At 40.6% G+C, this 22672-nt stretch overlaps 3 protein-coding genes across 5 annotated transcripts in view; 1 reads left to right on the top strand and 2 right to left on the bottom strand.

The window, feature by feature from the left end:
- Positions 1-3208, top strand: part of prelid3a (PRELI domain containing 3A) — a 61251-nt gene extending 58043 nt beyond the window's left edge. For 2 of the 3 annotated variants that reach the window (XM_062464726.1, XM_062464729.1), the window contains exons 6-7: positions 2289-2365; positions 2582-3208. In XM_062464726.1, coding sequence (XP_062320710.1) covers positions 2289-2360 — 72 coding nt within the window. In that variant the 3' untranslated portion in view covers positions 2361-2365; positions 2582-3208. The remainder of the gene's footprint in view (positions 1-2288; positions 2366-2581) is intronic. The other variant, XM_062464728.1, reaches the window with a different exon arrangement.
- Positions 3209-4424: 1216 nt separating this feature from the next.
- On the bottom strand, positions 4425-11582 carry fbxo32 (F-box protein 32). The gene is made up of 9 exons (XM_062464714.1): positions 11351-11582; positions 10798-10913; positions 10568-10617; positions 10375-10467; positions 8308-8401; positions 7782-7966; positions 7075-7257; positions 5772-5915; positions 4425-5578 (listed from the first exon to the last, which is right to left on the bottom strand). Exons 1-9 carry the CDS (start codon positions 11461-11463, stop codon positions 5489-5491), a joined length of 1068 nt encoding a protein of 355 aa, XP_062320698.1. The 5' UTR covers positions 11464-11582; the 3' UTR covers positions 4425-5488.
- Positions 11583-13612: 2030 nt separating this feature from the next.
- Positions 13613-21981, bottom strand: LOC134022935 (kelch-like protein 38). Its single transcript, XM_062464677.1, has 5 exons — positions 21810-21981; positions 16533-17199; positions 15756-16442; positions 15454-15559; positions 13613-15263 (listed from the first exon to the last, which is right to left on the bottom strand). Exons 1-5 carry the CDS (start codon positions 21863-21865, stop codon positions 14968-14970), a joined length of 1812 nt encoding a protein of 603 aa, XP_062320661.1. The 5' UTR covers positions 21866-21981; the 3' UTR covers positions 13613-14967.
- Positions 21982-22672: the final 691 nt, after the last annotated feature.

The following is a 22672-nucleotide window of genomic DNA, read 5'->3' as shown; positions in this document are numbered from 1 at the left end:
TGATCTTATTTTTGAATATGGGAGATCATCTTACATGAAGATAGGTTGCACCACTCAAGAGAAAACTGTCGGTAGAGTCTTGTCTCTATCAAAGAATGAAGTTGATATAGAAACACAGATATTTTGTAGCTTCCTACAATGTTGTGTCATGTAATGTGTTTCTCTGTGTAGTTTTTCTCTGTAACAAACCAGAAACTCACATTATGTCTTAGCCCTGTAAGACCCAAACATAATTTTTTATTTTTTTTTCGTCAGATGATGTTGCAATAGTCTTCTGATGAAGATAATGAAGAATTAAAAAAATATGTTTTTGTAAGTTTTTAGGGAAACGTAATAATGCAACGTTGGGCCTAGTTGGGAGCAGAATTTCAGCATTTGCTCTCAAACTGTCAGAACAAATACACAAAACAACTAATGGTTAATTTGAAGTGTGGATTGCTTACATAGCCCTATAACAGTAAATTTCATTAATAATAATCACCCAACAGTCATATTTTGATGAATCAGAATTTATTTAAGAAAATAAAAACTGGATAAATATTATAAAAACAGAATGAAAACTTCAAAGACCCCGGGGTCCATTGTTCACGTTCAATGGTAGTCCCAAAAGCAGTTCCTTTCCTCTGAAAAGCAGAGACGGAGATTGCACTTTCTGCAGAGCGTATTAGAGTATCCTTTTATGCAGTGTCTGCAGTGTCCTCTTGTTGTCTTCACCGGAAATGTGCGACCATGTCCCTGCGCACATCCGTTGGTGGTTCACATGCCCTCTTGGCTGGAACCCCATTTGGTGGACCCCCATTACCTTAGGATGGTCTCTTCTGAGCAGTCACAGGTGTCTGAGGTGTCACAGTTATCGATGTCAAAGGGCTCCCACTGACTGAAGATGGCCGCCCTCTCCTTGGTGTGTTGACAGCTGTGTTTGTCAGGATGAGAGAGGAAGCTAGTTGCGCCTGAAACAGTCTCCTGTTCAACATCTTTTTCTTGGGAATATTGAGAGCCTTGCAGTCCCGTTTGTAGAGGAGATAGGCGTTGATCACAGCAATGATAATAGTGTGCCAGAAGATGTAACTGTATCAGCGGCGCAATTTCACGAGGAACTTGTATTTGGCTCCAAACGAGTCCAGCAAATCCACACCGCCCATGTATTTGTTGTATGCACCCACGATATGAGGTCTCTCAACTTCAATGTAGGATTTTTTTAGTTCGAGCATTGAATCTTTTGCACAGGATCAATGCCAGCAAAGGATGACACAAGTGTGACTGCCAATGCAAATGAATCTTATTCATGCAATACATTCCACTGAAGGCACACAATACTGTCTGGCTAGCCTAATGTGCTCTCTACTTAACATTCTAAAAGGAAGATACAACCCCTCAGACCTCTTACATCCTCATATTGCAGAACATTCACACCTGTCCCTGAACAATGCACCATACATGCAACCCCCACATTCCAAAACATTTACACTTTTCCCTGAACAACCATCCTCGAAAGCATTCCACAAACAGTATTTGCCTTGTGCAACAAGCAGATATTTGGGCAAACAAGCAAAGTCCAGATTTAAAAAAACTGTTGACTATATTTCACTGCTAACATAGAAATAACATTGATTTAGAAATCTTCAATTCTGGTCTAAACTGAAAATTATAACAAATAACCCATTTGTAAAGTGTGAATCATCAAATACATTATATTTTTGTAAGTATGTATCCTGTATATGAACATTCGAGAAGTGTAATGTCTCCATGTAGAGTGCAAGGTGCAATTGCTATTTTAGCTACCATTTTGACCCAACGTTGTAAAATTACAACAAAGACAAAACAAGCTGAAAATCAAATGTGATGCATGAATTCCACAATAACTTAGTATATACATGAACTACATATTCTAAAAATCACCCCAAAAAATATTTCATGGAATTTACTTCAATGATGATATATCCAGTCAAATGAAACAAGGAGATTCGCTTCCAGGAAAGTTGGCTGGTGGAATGAGTTCATGGCCTTATAGCCAGATCTATATACACATTTAGTATCCAATGGCATTGCAAGGCAATACAATAAGACCCAATGGCTATGAAAATGTGGTCTTTCCCCAATTTTTGGGGGGGAAAATGTGTTTTTTGGAGAGCTAAAGGTGACGTTGTAATATTACAACAAGGGGTCTTACAGGGTTAGGTCTGGATTTGCAAGATCTGTGTTTGGGAAATTGTCCCTTAATAGTGTATGTATGACACAGTAGTTTCTATTTCTCCGGTCCTCCTTTTCTTCTCTGCATGTGAATGTAGGGTTGGGATGCTATTGAGTGGATCATTAAGAACTCTGAGAGGGAGAACGTACCTATGTGTGACCTCTACTGACTCTGGTAACTACCTCAGTCTTTCTTTGCTGCCTTATCTTGCACCCCCTGTTATCCTTCATTTCAGCACATAATTTCATCTTTGCTGCTGTGTGTGTTTGTGCAATGGATTACATGTGTGGGGGCTTCACTGTATGTTTGTGTGGTTGCATGTTTGCAACCACACAAAAAAATAATCGCATGTTTTAAAGTAATCGCATGTTTTATCTGTTAAAACATCAGGCTGCCATGAGGACAACAACACCATCAGAGACCCACAGCTCTTTCTAGCAACTTGGTATCTTCACTCACCTGTTCAGAGGGTCTCAAGACATCATGGATGACAACTGTACCAAACCACTTGCTGGGACTCTGAACTCCGCCTTGGAGTACAGCACAACTGGGTCTCTATCTCCACATGTGTACTGGACTCTTTGTGCGTTATCATGCAAAAAACAATATCTGCAACCAAGTCACCAAACAGCAGATTTCAGTACATGCAACAGTTAATATGTGTAACCAAACACTAGTCAGTGTTTTGAAAAGATGAAACAGTGTTATAGAGACCAACAGCCATTACTGATCTTTATTTTTCGTAACTCATTTGGTACGGTGCGTCTCTGAAGTATGGTCACTCATTGGAAGCATGACATTCCCTGATCATGAGAAACGTGCTACTCTGTCCTTTTGTTGAACCAAGAGAGAGGCTTTCATTGAGACATTCCACACCAAATACGTGTTTGCATGTAAATAGCTTAGAAAAATGAGGGTATATATGAATGTATCACCTTAGATGTAGCCTGGTCAAGTACATTTAGTCATTTAGCAGACACTCTTATCCAGAGCGACTTACAGTAAGTACAGGGACATTCCCCCCGAGGCAAGTAGGGTGAAGTGCCTTGCCCAAGGACACAATGTAATTTTACACTGCCAGGAATCAAACCAGCAACCTTCTGATTAATAGCATGATTCCCTAACCACTCAGCCATCTGACCCCTGCATTCATGTTGTTTCCCTTTTAAATGAAACAGAATGTGAGCTTGAGTTACCAGACAGGTCTACATAACAGGCTGTGTTGAGTGTAGATAGTAAAATAAGTAGATAGGAAAAAACTTTTAAAGACTAATTTAAAGGGAAGAAGCCGCTATGTAACCCTGCAGCTTTGTAGTAAGGAACACCACAGATATCAAAATGGCTTTGAAGGTCATACGTGTATCCCAGAGTTTAATCACAGAGAAGGACCCCAACCCTGACGATGAAGGTGGTGCAGTATGAGATACTGCAGTTTGAAATCCATGTGCTGCCTCAAATGATTTACCACTATTATGTGGAAACAGTTACTATAGAAAATCACTTTGTATCTATTAAGTTATGACTCCTAGTCAGTTAGTATGTTGAATTATTTTGCAATTGTTTATTTGATAAACCATTTCATGGCAACAATATTGAGCCATCAGACACAACTTAGCATAACTGTGGTTGGTTGGTTGGCTGCATGTTCACAATCTGACATCTGTAAACCTGAGTTTTACTTATCTTGGTTTAATAGGAGTAACTGATGGAATAGTTAACATTTACCACATTATGGCACCTAAGGTGATGTACTACATATTTTGTACTGTGAAATGATTGTGTACATTTTGTAAAAAAAAAAAAAAAAAAGTGCAATCCCGCTTATATTTTTGTGGAGGGTTTTTAACACTGAGGAGCAAGCAAACGTCAGGTAAATCACACTATGCATAATCTAAACTTTAAAGTGTCGCGGCCATGACAGTGGGAGGAGGGAAGGTCATTAAGCAGGCATTAACATGTTCTAAACCATATCATCTGCTGGTTTTCTTTCAAAGATTTCTAAGATATGAACTTGAAATATAATTTATTTTGTCATAATTTCATAATTAAATTTATTTTTGTCTTTAAATTGTGTTTGTCTTGGAGTATTTCTCATACTTGGATGACATCATTTTTGGTGTTGTACTGTACCTAATAAAATAGCTACTCAGCTATTTTTCATATTTTAGTTTATCTAAAATATGAATTTACAGTAAAGGACTGGAGATTTGGTGAGCAATTTCATCATGAATAGTATTTTCTAAAAGGTTTTATTTATCAGATATGACACAACAATTGCACAGCATGTCCTTCGACTTCTCACGTGAAAGCAGAGGGAGGGTTTGAGTCAAAATTGCACCATTTAAGATCTAGTTCCTCGCTGTCATACCCATGAACATGAGAACACAGAACAAAATGTGGGTGAAAAAGTTACTATCATGCAGGTTGCCTTTAATAAACATCTTAAAATTATTAAAGCTATTAAAGTTCCATCTTGTCTCTGAACTTGAATTAGAGACAGTACCATCTTAGGTTGTCAATTAAGTTATTATAAAAAAATGTGAACGAATATAGTGACCTGTGAAACAGCCTACATTAGTTAACTGTCATCAGTCATGATATAAAAGGCACACTATTATTATTTTGTATTTCTATTCTATCTTTGGTAATACTGTGATACTGTTGTAACTACTTACAGCTATGAAAACGTAAACACATTCATACACTATCTTTTTAGATATCAAAACGTATAAAAGTGAAAAAGCAAAAAAATAAATTAAGAAAAGATAGGTCATCCTATAAATGAGTATCAAAATGGTAACTCCTATCACCTATTTAATCTATTCAATATCTACACAATCCTGTTTGTCCCTATATGACAAAACAAAAGGACATTTTGCAAAGTTTCTCAGAGCACCCGACAATTACATTCTCAACTCTTGAAATACTGATTAAATACCTTTGGCTTAATTTCAAGTTAATGTTCCACCAAGAAATTCAAAAATGTATCCCAAAAACATTTCTAATTAATAACAAATCAAACAGTCATGAACCACTCTTTAACCTATTATCAACTTGAGAGTACCTTTGTTTTCTTTTGCTACCATGTTGTATCTCTATTTTCACCCTCTCTACGATATTAATTTCATTTCCTGCTGAAAAGCTCCCCAGAATGCTCCGCTCTTCGAGCAGGTACTTAATTACATCCCCTGTCCCACTCCCCACAGTCTGTCAGTCCAGGAATCCTTTTGAGAAATCAACAATAATATAGTATGTACAGTATGTACAATCCATCAGTCAGGTTCCGCTGTTCATGTCTCAGAACTTGAAGAGGTTGATGAACTCTTGGGGAGAGATAGAGATGGTGCAACTCTCTGGGTTGTTGGCTGTGCAGGGATGATTTGTATCCTGGAAACAGAGATGGAAGGAAAAAGAGAGACAGGCAGAGAGGAACAGTGGTTAAGGCTCACATATTGTAGGGCACTTTTAATATACCTTTAACCCAGGGAGACGGGGAAGAGCTTGTAATCAACATAAAAATTAAGGCATGGAGAGACGTCAGGGTGATGAAACAAATCAAGACACTGATTGGGGTCTGTACCTTCCAGAAGAGGATGTGGCAGTGTGTGCAGAAGTGCAAGGTGTCACTGTACTGCTCTCTGTGTGGGTAGCACCTACACAGCTTGAAGTACATCTTTTTCCACTCAAGACCGCCCTTGTCTGACATGATCAGGCGCTTGCGGATCTGTAAAGGTTGACAGAGGATTGGTAAAGGATGAGCCAGTCCCTCCGGTTTACATGGACCCCTGTGAAATGCTTAATTTGAACAAGTATATCACAATCTGACCCATGTCTTCACTTAGCTGGGTGAGATGCTGACCTATTAAATTGGTGCCATGGTAGTCATTCAAGGTAGCTCACACACAAAAACAGCTATGTTTAGCTTTTCATGAGTGCTGCTCGATTTAAGTTAAGCTCCAGGACTGAGGTGTTTGTTCAATCAGAACATAGTTTCTAATGCATGAATTGAGCTTTTGTGTGTGTCAGGGGGAGTGCATTTTGTGTGGTTAACTGTGGCTGAGGACTAGTAGGAATACCAGCGACTTGGTGGGTGTGGGTGTGTGTGTGTGAGAAAGAGATGGTTTAGGGCTGGGCGATATGGGTAAAAAATGATCACAATAGATATTTATATTTCCATTCGATAACGATAATTAAGACGATAGACCACAGATCCGTAGTAGCAGCAAAATAAGTCTCTTCCTCAACTTTTTCCCTACACTCGGCATAAGGCAGCGTGGTTCGAGATAAATGTTTGCGGCCAGGGAGCACGTACCTGGGGTCAAGTAACTTAAGCTTTTTAAAACCTTGCTATTTATCAATACCTTGGCGCAAACTCACACTTTCTGCATGTTCCAACGAGTGATATTGCTTGAGGTGGTAAAAAAAGGTTTGTCGTAGGCTATTACCAGACTTGGTAGCCACCTGTTTACGACACAATTTGCACCGAACATTGCTCTGCTCTTTGTTGGATTTCAAAAAGCCAAACCACCTCCAAATAACTGAAAAAGACTAACCTTTTTATCAATACTTTATTCATTGGAAGTTGCTCCCTCGCCATGGCTATCGCTGCCACTGTTTTCGGCAACAAGACTCATTTTCCGCGGTTAATATTACCTACTCCACTCGAGGTGCTCAGTGTATTTTAGTGGGCGTATAACATTTCTCTGCTGCATCACAGAAGTTAAATGGACTGCTGTTTCTAATTATTCTCTATCGACATTATTGAAAATGAATTAATGTTACGATATCTTTATTGAGGGAAGTCATTACTTCGATAATATTTTTTATCGATTTATCGCCCAGCCCTAAGATGGTGTAATCAAAGTCTCTCACTATCAGCATACCTGTCTGTCTGTGAAGTGGTACTGGCAGAGACTCTTCCAGAGAAGCCGGTCTTCAGTGAGGGTCCCCAGGTCTGGACATACCTGCCCCAGGCTCACCAGGTCCTGTCCGTCCGACAGACACTGCATGATGTTCAGCTGCAGGCTGGCGGGCAGGTCAGTCAAGTTCATCCCACAGGACACAGGCTGGGCCAACACACAAATGCACTGGGTCACAAAAAACTACGAAGCTGCTTTAATGGGTGTAGGGTGTTTCTTCTATTCCATTTAATAGATTTTTTTGATCTATTGATTTTTTTGTCACACAGTTTTTTTGAAAATTCTCCTTTGATCTTGAAGTCAATCTGCACATCTGCAACCTACATCATGTTAAGGTACATCTGCGTCCTCTTATTGATCTGAATGTTGTCCAGCTGAAGCAACATAGTCCAACATAAATCATGGATTTCATATGGATTCATTAGAATACCTCTCCACTGATGACATACAGCTCTGGAAAAACATTGAGAGACCACTGCACCAATTCAAAGTTGAGAAGGCAATTCTGAGTGAAGAATTGAAGGGTAAAATTTAAGAGGCCGCTGCCAATTTCACCCTTCTATTCCTCACTCAAAATTGTCCTTCTCAACTTTTTTTTAAATGAAAGAAAAAGGTGCAGTGGTCATTTTTTCAGAGCTAAATATGGATCCAGCTACCCCCAGTGTCCTCACCCTGTTGATTTGGATGTTGTCCAGTTGTTGCTGCCACTGCAGGATGTTCTCCATGCGGTGGACCCAGATGTTGATGTTTCCCACCAGAACAGACTTCCCCATGTCTTGGACCAGGCTGCAAAGCGACATGTAAAGGCTCTGGAGCAGCTCCTTGATGGGACGCACGTTTTGTTGGTCATCTAGTACTGGAGGGAGGAGAGATGGAACAATTGTTGAAGTCCTAGCCTTCTAGCCTTAGTCAGATTATACACAGTACGGGACAGGGGCTATTTGACTTTTCTTTTATTTGAAAAATGCAATAAAAAATAAAATGTTCTGTTGTTCTCAATTTTAAAAAAGGACTGTTACGCAAGTAATAACCTCTCTGTCAATGCAACAACTATTATCTGTTACCACAGTCATCAAGAAGCTATTCTGGATCTAACACACAAACATCTCTTTAAAGTTGTTGCATGCATGGCCGGTATGATGCAAAGTCTTTCTCTAGGAGAGACAAGTGCAATTTAAAGAGATGGAGAAAGCGTACCTTTCTGCACTACTCTTTCCAGGATGTTCATGTAGTTTTTCTGAGCTACTCCACTCAGGGAAGGGAGCTGGGACTTGGCTATGAGCTCCAGCAGCTAGGAGAGAGAAACAGAGACATAAATATCAAGCAGTCAGACCCTGAGACTTTCCGTTCCACCATTTGTTACCACTTGTTATGCTTCTCTCTTCTAGGCTCCATTCTAAACAAATCGCGGCCTCTAACGATGGCCATGTAGCTGGTTGGAACTTCTCCATTTGGATAAAACTCTCTGGAGATGCACTGGGTAGGAAGCACAATATTCCTGATTGGACCATCAGCCTAGACATGCATTTATGTGCTTGTTATTCGCAAAGAAACCAATAGAAAGATGTTATGTAAGATCCCGGTAGGTCTCAGGTTAGTTTTTGTACTATACATACTGTATAACACCTGAAGTAGATAACATGAGGGGCTTGGGGCGGCTTTCTAGTGTGCATGGGTGTCTGAACTCTGAGCCCCCAGGGCCCTAGCAAGCATGCATGGCATGTAACAACAAAGTTGGTGACATCATGGAGAAACACTGCCCCCACCCCAACCCCCACTTTGCTCAACCATGTGACAAAATATTGTCAGCACCCTTTGGAAAACCCCCGGCCCACCCGTCTCTGCCCCCTTTCCACACCTTCACCACCCTCTCTCCCTCCTCCTCTTTTAAGCCCCTCTCATCCCATCAAGTGGCATAGTCTGCCAGCCTGTGCCTGTGTTGAGCTGGAGTAGCAGGCTGGGACATGTGTCTACTTTTAGCCATCGAGCCAGCACTATACTTCCACTTGGCTAATGTAATGCACTTTCCAATAGTACACTGCAGAGGCCAACTCTGCAGTATGACGCCACACCAAGTTTTCCACTGAGGTTATAACATGTCCTCACAGTAACGGTGTATGTGTTCTGCCCTGACTGACAGTGAAAACCTAATCAGTGTAACTGAGAAGAACCTCAACTACGCAATGAGGCCAGGGATAAGTAATCTGGGTTCAATGCATCCAGACCTAGGTCTACTGTTACAGTCGCCATTGTACCTCTGACACTCTGCATTTGCAGCCCAGAAATTGCACATCCAGTAAGAGAGAGGGGGGGGGGGTTGTAGAGAGCCTAGTGGGTAGAGGTGTGTAGAGAAACTGAGTAAACTCAAGTCCAGTTTCATTAGGGCCGGGCCTGTGATTTCACCCCACTGCACAGATGTCCGTCACCTTTCATCCCTTCCCACAGATCTGACTGGGGCATATCTGAGCTGTGGTGGCCCTCAATCACCATCTAGCTGGGCAAACAGATACCCAGCCCTATCATATCAGTGAGAGGGAGTGAACAAGGGTGCATGAGGAGGGGCCAATACTGTCTGGCTGCCTAACTGGTAAACTCCAATCACACCTACCGGAGTGTAGACCTCCTAGTCAGTGACCTTACTCCTCATCCTCATGGCCTTCTAAATGGTGTATGTCTATGCCTGTACCCCCTATATATCCTGCACGAGTACCCATGGAGGTACATGTTGGGAGACTGGACAGTTCCGTCGGTGGTAACATCGGTGGCAACGTCAAAAGTTTGGATTTGAAATATTTCACTGGGACATGTGACCTTTAAAATGCATAAAACTGATGTACTGTAAGCCTGTTTGCATAAACACTTCTGTAAATATCAACTATAATATATTCAACAGAGAACTTTATGATAATGGAAATGTATTGACAAGGGATGCTACAAACTTACATAAGGAGAGGTGAACAACTTAGCTTAAATGAACAAACCTTCGGACAGCCGATGCATTCTGTTTCTAGAAACTTTACATAAACAAACCACCAAACACAGCAACACAGACACGCACACAAACACACACAGCCAATACCAGAGACAGAACATCTCCTCTAGTCTGTAGTGAGGTGATAAGGGCCTTGAAAAAAGCCAACCCACCATGAGGCTGTACTTTAACTTGTTCCTGCTGCCTCTGCTCACCCAGTTTTACTGATAAAGCTAACTACACCCTCCCACAGAGGATGTGCCACCTGACACGGGGTAAAAGAGGGAACTTACCCGAACGATGTAATTAAATCGCCTGGTGTCTTTGATAGCGCTGCAGAAATCCAAGCGGTTGAAGGCTTCTCCCAGCGTACAATATCCATGACGCTATATGATAATTGGGAATTAGTTCATCATTGCCCGTAGTCCAGGGTACAGGCCAGAGAGATAAAACATTGAGAGAGATGATATAGGAAAATCGTCTTACCTCTTTGGTGCTTCCTTTGTGAACATAGATCCATTTTTCTCTGTGGAAATCTAAAGTGAGGCATTGAAAAACATATTGAATATTCCATATAACAGTTTATTATTTGTATGCATTATAAAATGATCATATATTATAATTTCCATATTTATATTATGCTAATTTGGGTCCCTAGTAAAAACTTTTAAGTTCTGCTGTATTGTGTTGTATGATTGTTATGCATCTAGACTTACAGGGAACCTTGGAATTGTTGTTGATTAAATCCTTTTTTCTTTTCTTGGCTGCCATGTCGTAACTAATGGTCAACAGCACATTCTCCTTAAAGCACTCCTTCTCTACTTTGCAGTAGCTGGAGAGGAAGCCAAAAGTTTACATTTTCAACATCTCTAAAGCTTTTGTAAATATGTTTTGTTCAACATTACATTGAAATATGTTGAACTTGATTTGGGGGAAAAGTATACATCGATTGTTATGTGTACCGGTATGTTAAATATGGCTGCAATTCCGTTAATACTAGCGTCACTGTTGTTTTGCTATAAATAGCACAATTATTTCCAGGCAGATAATTCCACACACACAAAAACGCACAGCTGTTGTGGAAACCCTTGGTAACTTTTGGTTTTAAAATAAATACACCATAGCAGTCTCGGCAGAGCGATTTCCTGGAGTATGATAAAAGCATCTTGGATGGTTGTGGTTATATGAAACTTTCGATGTCGAGTTGCTTCTTAATGTGATGACGCTCTGAATGTATGTGAAACACTACATTTTATTCTCTTCACTGACCTCTCGTCTGAAACGTTGTTGTTTTTTTCTTCATTTGATGTTTTTTTCCATCCTCCTCCTGTTTTAACCCAACTCTGTCCAGGCGACCTCCAATCCTGTCCAAGAAAAGGCATGTTTCAGCTGAATGTCTTTAGAAAATTCTACAGATGACAGTATCGCAGACCGCTTTTTGTTAAAATGTATCCCTTTGCTCTATTGTCTTGAACGTTTCGTCTGATGCTCAGCATACGCAGCTGTTCTTATATCCTACAGCGAAGAATCCGGAAATACTTTGGGCCCACCCTCTTTGGAAACTATCCATCAACACGTGGCTTTGTTTATCATCTTCAGTATTGCAAAACTGTCCAGTGAAGGAATATTATCACCCTATGCCGTTTGAGGGAAAACATTGTCTGTCGTATTCATTAACTCAGTTAAAAGTGCTCATTCTGTCTTTTGATCAGTTCTCCAAGTAAAGCATTTCCTATCTATTTCTAACTAATCTCAAGTAAAAAAATATATCAGTCAAGGCTTCGTTTCTGAGAATCCAGTGAATCATTGCATCATTGAGGTTTAAAATAAAGTCCAAACTCTTCTGAGGATTTAGCAGGAGAGCAGAGTTTCACAGTGGAAACTTTAAATATGGCAGTACTGTATAATTGATAAGGAGGCCTGTGTGGACTGTGGGCATACCACATGTCAAAATTGTATTACATTTGTTATGAAGAAATTAGCTAGTATCTGTTTACTCACTGGATGTGGAAAAGAGAGTGGAATGTCAAAATCCTTCATTAAAGTATCTCCTACACTATAATATCTGATTGACCTGCCACAGTCACATTGTGTTATTGGAGATATGATTTTGAGCTGATAAATAATCATACAAAATGTTTTGAATGCATGTAAATCATCCTAGAACATCATGTAATAAACACCAAATTGATTCTACACTGAGTGTCTCTCAGTGCTGTCTTCAAGTGTAGATCAACCGTATTCAAGTTTTAACACAAAGCAGCCAAAACAGTGTCAAATATAGACAGTTTTGAGTTTGTGCTGTTTGTTTGTTGTTGTTGTCTCACTGCAGATGTTTATGACGTCATAGCCTAATTGAAAGTATTACAAGTAGTGCTTTGAAGTGGCTCCACTGGTATCTGACTGCGGAGCAAATGAGCAGTGCCTCATCAGCCAGATGCTACATAACTGGAGTACCAAAGCAGGTGCCTTACTAACTGCCTCATATATGGACAGCCAATGGATTATTCTGGTTCAAAATTAAAGGTCAAAGGTCACATACACACCTACTTACAAAGTCAAGATAAACGTAAACATATATGAGATTGGACTAGAGCACCAATACTTTGAAATGATTCTATTTTAAATCTAATTTAAATAAATCATGTATTCTGATTAAGTGCATGTGTAGAAAGAGAGTTATGTGAGAGTACTTTGTCCAGCACCTCCTGGGGTCTATTTGAAATTATTTCCAGGAGGTACTTTTAGTCCCAACAAGCAATCAGTAACAATGTGAGAAAGACTTCAGTTTCAAACTGAAGCATAACTGTCAGATGTCATAATGTTAGAGTTTTTGTTATGATTGTCAGAAGGCAGCTGTAGTCCCCACCCATGTGCACATACACACAGACACACACAAACACACACAAACAAACACATACACACACACACACACATATAGCACAGCCACTAACACACACACACCTGTTGCTGTCAGTCCCTAGGCCAATTTCATAATTATCACAGGTTGTCTTGTGAAACAAGGCTCAGGTTATGAGGCTCACCGCTTCGTGCATCTGCCAGCCAGCGCAGCAACTGGTGGGGACACATGATTTATGTGGTGTTATGTTCATACCTTGTTTGTTTCCCAAAATAACATTGGATCACCTATAATTTCCAGTAACCCCTAATACACACACAACATCGTCTTTCACCTTCTACAGTATTTCAGAAGGGCAAACTTTAGTAGAGTATGTTCTGGGTTCCAAAGAACTAGAAATCAACTCTTCTCACTAATAACTAGTGCTCTGACACGTTGTCGTTTCCCTTAAACAAATTCCATTTGATATGAAAGCCATGTTTACAGGGTTGTGTAATGTTATCTGGCCAACATGTAGCTACTCAATTCAGTTAAGCTAAAGTAATGAGCATTGTCAGCACAATAGTTAAAACTGTATAAAGTATTGAAAAAAGTTAAGTATACATTCATAATAATACTGGGAGTATCTTGTAAATCTTTGGTTTAGGCTGATAATAAAAAGGGCTGGACCATTTATGTATAATGTGTATTGTATGAATACATAATCTGCTACTTGTTTTACAGTTTTGTTATCATATTACATTTTCCACATATTTTGATTTTTTGCAATATCACTTAAACCCATCTGGGCATGAATAGCACGAGTGGTTCGCCTTCGGATGTGAGATCTATGTGCTTCTCAAGTTTCCTCTTGTGTCACTTGACTGCAAAGAGCCTGTCAGACAACACAGTGATAGCTAGAGTTGAAAGGCTTACAATATCTTACCATCACAGTCTTAGGGGTGAAATTTGCTTTTATTAATCAGAAAATACATACAAAAATACCAAATCACATCAATGAATAAATACAACACCCCAAATCTATGAGGCAACACAAAGAGGTTTGCTAAGGTAGCAAACAATGCAGTAATAACCAATTTTCTGCTCATGCTATCCATGTGCTATTTCTGTTTAGTGGATTTCATTTTAAATTAATAATCAAGTAAGCTATGAATGCTAACTGTAAGATCAGCAATGTCATCAACATAAATTAAGAGGAATGTTTAATTAATAACGGCCGTTCTCAAATAACAGGCAATGATTTATGCCACACAGTGATAGCTAGAGTTGAAAGGCTTACAATATCTTACCATCACAGTCTTAGGGGTGAAATTTGCTTTTATTAATCAGAAAATACATACAAAAATACCAAATCACATCAATGAATAAATACAACACCCCAAATCTATGAGGCAACACAAAGAGGTTTGCTAAGGTAGCAAACAATGCAGTAATAACCAATTTTCTGCTCATGCTATCCATGTGCTATTTCTGTTTAGTGGATTTCATTTTAAATTAATAATCAAGTAAGCTATGAATGCTAACTGTAAGATCAGCAATGTCATCAACATAAATTAAGAGGAATGTTTAATTAATAACGGGCGTTCTCAAATAACAGGCAATGATTTATGCCACACAGTGATAGCTAGAGTTGAAAGGCTTACAATATCTTACCATCACAGTCTTAGGGGTGAAATTTGCTTTTATTAATCAGAAAATACATACAAAAATACCAAATCACATCAATGAATAAATACAACACCCCAAATCTATGAGGCAACACAAAGAGGTTTGCTAAGGTAGCAAACAATGCAGTAATAACCAATTTTCTGCTCATGCTATCCATGTGCTATTTCTGTTTAGTGGATTTCATTTTTAAATTAATAATCAAGTAAGCTATGAATGCTAACTGTAAGATCAGCAATGTCATCAACATAAATTAAGAGGAATGTTTAATTAATAACGGGCGTTCTCAAATAACAGGCAATGATTTATGTGATAGCTAATGCTAGCTATCACTGTGTTGTCTGACTGTCTGACAGGCAAATCAAACCCTTGAAGGGTTTGATTTGTCAGAGATAGATATCATGGACAGGGAGCCATGGTCAAATAGTTTGTAGGGGAGTGTCCCTTTTGAGGTCCATGTGTCTGTCTTTGGGTCATAGCTCTCGAAACTGTCAGAGTCCTCGATAACATCCTGTCCATTAATGTAGCGTCCCCCTGTCACGTAGAGCTTGTTGTTGAGGGCAGCAGCAGAGTGGTGCATCCTTCGCTCCTTCAGGTTGGCACACTTGATGAACCGGTTGGCTTTGGTGTCGTAGGCCATCATTCTCCTGGTGTAACCTGCAACAGGACAACGTTATGAGGAAAAATCTATTGTCTTGTTAAGCTTATTTGGTTTAGTAGCTGAGCCACAGTCTGATGTTCAATGCCTTGTTGTCTTTCTTTGGCTCAGTAGAGTCTCATTCACCACCAACACATACATTCACAAACACACCAACACGTAATCTAATGTACACCTAATCCCACTTACCTCCAATAATGTAGATTTTGTCATTTAGAACAGTGGCAGGGGCACAAACATTCTTCACTGTTCTGGTTTCGATATTAGACCATAGATTTCGGGCAATATGGTACACCTGGAGAAAACAAAAACACGTTTTACATGGAACATCGTTAATTGCATTTTAAATTAAAAACTGTATTTGCTCTGCAATTTCCCTGCATTGATTGGTTGACTCGCTGATTAATTATCGTTTATGGAGTAGATTCTAGAGTAAATTGACCATATCAGGCGAGAGTTTTGTAAAACATTGCAAATGCCATTAGAAGTACCTGTATCATCCTGACAGGGTTTTGCATGGCATCTTCTCCCCCAAACATGTAGATCCTCTGATTGTGGGCGGCCACAGCCGGGTTGAGCACAGCCTCAGGCATGGGCGCCACGGCTTCCCATTGGTTAAACATGCTGTTGTACCTCTGCACTGAGTCACACACCTTCCTGTCTGGACAGATGCCCCCCAGGACGAAGATGAAGTGTAGGTAGGAAACACTCTGGTGGGCGAAACGTGGCTCCAGCAAGGGCTCAGCCTCTCTCCAGTGGTTGGTCTTGAGGGAGAGCGTGTATACGGTTGTGCAGACCTGGATGGGTTGTGTGTTTATGGTCAGGCCTCCCAGCACATATAAAATGCTATGGATGCTGACATAGGAGGCCTTGTAGAGGGGGACAGGCAGCTTAGCCAGCCACTGCCATTGCTGAGTATGCTCGTCATAGAGAATGGCTTCCCTGGAAGTCTGCTCGTTGTTCTTCCTTCCTCCCACCAGGACCAGCGTCTCACAGCAGGCGTAACGACGTGGAGCTCCCCACAGGGCATTCAGGTCGCCAGCAACCAGGGAGCTGACGGAGAACAGAAGGCGGCGGACGGACTCGATGACCTCAGTGCATAAGCTGGAGGACTGAATGAGAGGGTCGCTGGCGATGAACTGGAACAGGTAAGTGGGGTGGATGTAGCGAAGACGAACCTGGATATCAGATCAGTGTTAGTAATTAACGCCTCAGTTGTCAACCAATTTGCAGTTGCTGGTTGCAACACACGAGAAGCAATACATCACCTTCTTGAAGAGGTCGTGTATGGCTCCGTGTCGTGAGAAGGGGTCGTGGTGGATCCAAGCCAGGAGCGCCTCGAACACCTGCTCCTCCTCGGCACAGAGGCCGTCGTCCTCCAGGTAGCCCATCAGCTCCGGCAGCGAGAGCTCGCGCAGGTCCTCCGACTCCACCACATCAGAGAAGCTCCTCATGGCCATCTCCCTGGCCTTCTCCCTCAGGCTGGTGCAATCGAGGATCTTAGACAGACGCACCATGCTCAGGCAATTGTCTGGGCTCAGCTGGCCCTGGAGGAACACGGAGCAGGCCTCAAACAGGTGGCCGTACTGCAGCATGGATGCTGACTGCATCAACGGCAGCACGTTCTCCATGGTGATAGTGATTTGGCCTGTGTAGACATAGTCCACCATGGAGCTTAGGATGGTGGCAGAGACCCCCTTCAAGTTGATTCTATTCTGTTGGGTCTCTCTGAAGTTGTTGCAGAACATGGCCTTGAAGTAGGGACTGCTTGAGACTAGTATGTTGCGGTGGCAGGGGATCTCCTGGTTGTCAGAACAAAGGAGCAAGTCAATGAAGACCCTCTCCTGTCTCAAACTGTTGAGCTGCAAGAGCAGCTGAGGGAAATGGTCCTGGTCCTTATAATGGAAGACCTCCTGAACTGGGAACTCCATGATGCTATAGACAGAAGAACACAGGGCATTATAAGATGTATCAAACGTATTTTCGGTGGTGCTCCTGATGAAGCTGTATATTGTAGCTTATCTGAGTGGACACATCCCTGTTCAGTTTCAGCTAAGCGCAGGGATAGTAATTTCCTCCTTGACAGTAGCAGATGTTTCATGCCACCATCCAACTGTGCTACCTTCAACCCTGGCTTTTGACTGTATGATTACCCTGGAGACAACTGCATATTTAATGGATCATTACTGAGTAGGCACACATGACCTGCTATTCATGTACCATCACATTGTACTTCCTAAGCTTAATTGGGTGTGCTTTGCCTTCGGCAAGGGCACAACCTTTGTTCTCTCACATATATATTATTATTATTATTTTTATTATTCTTTTTGCCCCCCTAAAACTCAGTCAATATTTGGCCTACATAGACAACCTAGGTGTCAAAATTTTCGTCTTGGTAGCGATTGAGTTGCTTCTATTGGGATTTATGTTCCGTTGCATGGTTTAGGCTCAAGTTAAGTTTTTGTGGTGAAAAGTGAAGCTAACGGTGGCTAATTTGCTAGCCACAGTCACTGACGTTACTAACGTCACTAACATCACGAAAACTCGCGTGACTACCTCTAGCAGAATATTAGTTTAGCAACTCGTTAACTTCTGGGAGATAGCTAAGCTAACTGCTTTACTGCAAGGCAGCTGCAGAAACGCCACAAGCAAAGAGGCCAGGGTGATAACTATTCACTAATTTTACTTTGTGATATGACACACAATTGTGATGTGTAATGTACAATATAAGCTGATATTATTAAGGAAGTACATCTACTTTCGGAAACAGTAGTCTACTATTTCACTGAAGTATTAGCATCATGACATTAGCCTGTGTTGCCCGGGCAACACATACTACAGTGGTCTATGATGTATCTGTTTTCAATCGTTAAAATAAACATTCCTCACATAAACATTTTTGTTGTAGGATATATTATGACATTAGATTACAAGTAAACGATTTGTGGGTGAAATTATCATTACCTGTGGTTTAAATTCAGTGTATCACTGCAACGCTGTAGCCTACGCGAGACACTACAAAAACATCTACACAGCTGTTTAGGAAGTCAAACGGCGACAGAACATGTTCGGCACTCCCCTTACTTAAATCAAAAGTCTATCTAACTACTAACCTGAACTTCATTGCCACAGCCTAAACTTTGTCAATCTGTTCATGAAAATAATTAATTTCAGCCTAAACCGTACAACGGAACGTTAAATCGAATTCAACCAACGCAATCGCTACCAAGACGAACACAGCAGTAGTCTAGTACTATACTGTAGTAGTACAATTTACCGGGGCAGCTTCTCCACACAGGGCTATATCGCATTTTGCGTTGTTACTGACAATGATCGCTACCAGTGAGCTTTTTATGAATGAGCGATTTTCCACTAAATAAATGTCAAGCTTATTTACGTTTTTGGGGGCATATTTTCAGTTAGCAGATGGTACTGTTTGAATCGCGATTCCATCTTCTACTGCCGGTAACGTCGTAGAATAATCTTCAAAGGGGGTTCTTTATTAATGAATGAATGCAATATGAGTAGGCTAAATGACTGAAAATATCACGAGAAGGGAAAAACTTAAAAGGACGTTTAAGTCATAGAGATTAGGTCAATTTTTACACCGATCTGCCAAATTTATTCGTTTTGATATTTGATAGATATCTTGAGAAGATATCTATTTCATTCTACACTTCACTCGTATTTTGAGTTGTAAATGAACAGCAAAAAAAAGATGCTTTTAAATCTATGTAATCTTTATAAATAATAAGTATGCATTTTTATATAAAATACACAGAAATATCAGTTGTAAAAATGGCATTAAAAAACGGACCCCTGTGAAACCGACGCAAGCAAGCACACCCTACAATTTCCCCAGAAATTGTACCCTCTCTAGTTATTATTTCTTTTTGCCCCCCTAAATCTTCGTCAATATTTGGCCTACATAGACAACCTAGGTGTCAAAAGTTTCGTCTTGGTAGCGATTGAGTTGCTTGTATTTTTATTTACGTTCAGTTGCATGGTTTAGGCTCCTAGGTGTCAAAAGTTTCGTCTTGGTAGCGATTGAGTTGCTTGTATTTTTATTTACGTTCAGTTGCATGGTTTAGGCTCCTAGGTGTCAAAAGTTTCGTCTTGGTAGCGATTGAGTTGCTTGTATTTTTATTTACGTTCAGTTGCATGGTTTAGGCTCAAGTTAAGTTTTTGTGGCAAAAAGTGAAGCTAACGGTGGCTAATTTGCTAGCCACAGTCACTGACGTTACTAACGTCACTACGTCACGAAAACACGCGTGACTACCTGTAGCAGAACATTCGTTTCGCATCTGTTAACTTGGGGGATAGCTACATAGATATATATATCTATGGATAGCTAGGCTAACTATAGCTTTACTGCAAGGCAGCTGCAGAAACGCCACAAGCAAAGAGGCCAGGGTGATAACTATTTTACTCATTTTACTTTGTGATGTGAAACACAATTGTGAAATGTAATGTACAATATTAGCTGATATTATTAAGGAAGTAGGCCCACATCTACTTTCGGAAACGGTAGTCTACTATTTCACTGAAGCATTAGCATGACATAAGCCTCTGTTGCCCGGGCAACACATACTACAGTGGTCTATGATGCATCTGTTTTCAATCGTTAAAATAAACATTCCTCACAAATAAATTTTCGTTGTAGTTTTTATTATGACATTACATTACAAGTAAACGATTTGTTGGTGAAATTATCATTACCTGTGGTTTCAAACCAGTGTTGCTCACTGCAACGCTGTAGCCTACGCGAGACACACTACAAAAACATCTACACAGCTGTTTAGGAAGTCAAACGGCAACAGAACATGTTCGGCACTCCCCTTACTTAAATCAAAAGTCTTTCAATAGGTGAAACTATCTGACTACTAACCTGAACTTCATTGCCACAGCCTAAACTTTGTCAATCTGTTCATGAAAATAATTAATTTCTGCCTAAACCGTACAACGGAACGTTACATCGAATTCAACCAACGCAATCGCTACCAAGACGAAAACAGCAGTAGTCTAGTACTGTAGTATAGGCTGTAAGGTGAACCCTGTTATCGTTTCAACCCGCTCCACAGTCTGGCATCTACACAATCTTTAGCTCATAAAAAAGAACGAGTCCTGCTAAGCTACCAAAAAAAAGTTTGTCGCTGAAATTCCAGTCAATTGTCGATGCGTCTATGTTTTATGCAGAACTAGTTTCTTCAGAGCGTAATAGGATTTTGGTGGCACGGTTCATGTGATCCTTCTACACCAATAAGGTAGCTGCTTTTTGTCAACATGGATGGATATGGTTGTCAGCTTCTCCACACAGGGCTATATCGCATTTTGCGTTGCGTTGTCATAGAGATTAGGTCCATTTTTACACCGGTCTGCCAAATTTATTCGTTTTGATTCAGCTATGAGGCTGCCTCTTGCAGGGGAAATGAGAAAACATCATATTTCATTCTACACTTCAATCGTATTTTGAGTTGTAAATGAGCAGCAAAAAAAAGATGCTTTTAAATCTATGTAATCTTTATAAATAATAAGTAGGCCCTATGCATTTTTATATAAAATATACAGAAATATCAGTTGTAAAAATTTCATTAAAAAACTGACCCCTGTGCAAACGACGCAAGCAAGCACACCCTACAATTTCCCCAGAAATTGTACCCTCTCTAGTTATATATATGACAGAGAACAAAAGGTTGTGACCTTGCCGAAGGCAAAGCACACCCAATGATTGGTTGGATGGCGGAGGGAGGGGTTACACAGAGTAGGGATTTCTGGCAAAACCCCCAAAGGTTTGCAAAGCAAACCACCATTTTGCTCAACAGCACCACCTAGTGCAAAAAATATTCTGTCTATCTACACAACAAGGCTGCACAACTAAAAAGTTTCAAGTTCAAGTTTCAAAAATGCTGAGCTCCGCACATGACATTAAGAATGCAGACCCGCAGAAGCATAAACTAAGCTAGTAGGGTATAGCCTGGTCTTCAACACACAGTGGAACTAATGCAGCCTGCTTCAAGTGACAGACAGTAGAAAACAGTACTTTTTTTATTTTACAAAGCACATACTGGACAATGCACTGATTTGATGCACACATCAAATCACGGTTGTCAGATGGATTGGTTGGCAAACCAATAATAGTGTTCATGTCTGAGATAACTGACTGTTTGTACGTCACTCTGGATAAATCATCTGCTACGTTAACAAAATGTAATAAAAAAAAGTCATACAGTAGGATATTGTGGTAACAATAACTGAATTAGGTACAGCTCCATGTTGCCACTCCCTGCATGTGTCTCTGTGTGTGCCACATTTTTTTAATGAATGTAGGAATCTTCTTCTTCATCAATGACAGCGACAAAACATCAGTTGTCTCTTTAACTCAAGAGATCAGAAGTTGTCTCTGCTTCAAATATTGATCATTTCTAGCTTCGTCTTCGGAACATTATGTACATTATGTATGTATTTTGCTTTCGAAAGAAACAATTAGACCAAATAAATCATTAGAAATACTGTACGTCTATACAGAAGTGCATGGTATTCCTTACCTTTTCTTTCTGCTATCAATGGCTCCAAAGGTGTCTCTTGGCTCAGCAATCAGCATAATTCATAATTCACCCTTCACTCTTTGGTGTCGGTGCTTTATGTCGATGAATTCAGGGCTGTGTGTTTGTAGACGTGTTACAGGGTGTTGTTGTTATGATCTCTTTCCAAGAGGCCTCTGTGTACATTCCTTCCCTATAAATAGGAGCACTCTTTAGCAATACTCACACGTGAGTCTCTCTCTCTCTTTTGTTTGCTCTCTCTTCCCATCCACCTTTCCCCCCTCTCTCAAGTAACCACATCTTTCTCAGAACGTCCCCCACCCCCCTTCATCCTCCCTCCTTCTTCTGTCCCATGCATCAAAGTGTTTACAGACAGTCAGAGCCTAGGATGACACACCACAGCTATGTTAGTGGAGGTTCTGTCCATGAACCGCTCAGAAAAGGACCTGGCTTGTGTTACCATGGCAGCATGGTAAACAGATGTCTGCAGATGACTGAAACGGGTAGTGAGGCTCTCATGTCACAACAACAAGACACCATGTTTGTTATGAACATGGTGTTGGGAAAGGAGGGGTACAATTTATTAAGCTTAGTCCTGGAGTAATGAAGTGTTACGCACAAAAAAAAAAAAAAAAGACAACTGGGAGACCACTGAAAATGTGTCTTGGGGCTAAGCAGATTGGTTAGAGCGGCTACCACAGTGGAAAAGTTACGACAAAACGTACGGTAGTAGCCTACCATCCCCAGAAACCTGCGTAGTTGGCGACGGGTCATAGGGGCAAGAAAGTCAACGATAGCCTCCACTTTGGCAGCCACGGGCCGCACCTGTCCACGTCCAACCTCTTTGCCTAAGTAGGTGACCGTAT

Source organism: Osmerus eperlanus, chromosome 7, assembly GCF_963692335.1.
Source record: "Osmerus eperlanus chromosome 7, fOsmEpe2.1, whole genome shotgun sequence".
Lineage (NCBI taxonomy): Eukaryota > Metazoa > Chordata > Actinopteri > Osmeriformes > Osmeridae > Osmerus > Osmerus eperlanus.
Note: the sequence above shows the minus strand (reverse complement) of the source record. Positions and strands in the feature narration are given on the sequence as shown.

Bases quoted from the DNA above. Each gene is read 5' to 3' on its own strand.
- fbxo32 (XM_062464714.1), bottom strand. From the start codon at position 11,463: ATGCCTTTTCTTGGACAGGATTGGAGGTCGCCTGGACAGAGTTGGGTT. The intron at 7,967-8,307 runs GTACGCTTTCTC...TCCTCCCTCCAG, and splicing joins GGAAAGAGTAGTGCAGAAAG to TACTAGATGACCAACAAAAC. The intron at 7,258-7,781 runs GTGAGGACACTG...GTGTTGGCCCAG, and splicing joins ACAACATCCAAATCAACAGG to CCTGTGTCCTGTGGGATGAA.
- LOC134022935 (XM_062464677.1), bottom strand. From the start codon at position 21,865: ATGCTGATTGCTGAGCCAAGAGACACCTTTGGAGCCATTGATAGCAGA. The intron at 17,200-21,809 runs GTAAGGAATACC...TTCTGTCTATAG, and splicing joins ATTGATAGCAGAAAGAAAAG to CATCATGGAGTTCCCAGTTC. The intron at 16,443-16,532 runs GTGATGTATTGC...TCTGATATCCAG, and splicing joins TACACGACCTCTTCAAGAAG to GTTCGTCTTCGCTACATCCA.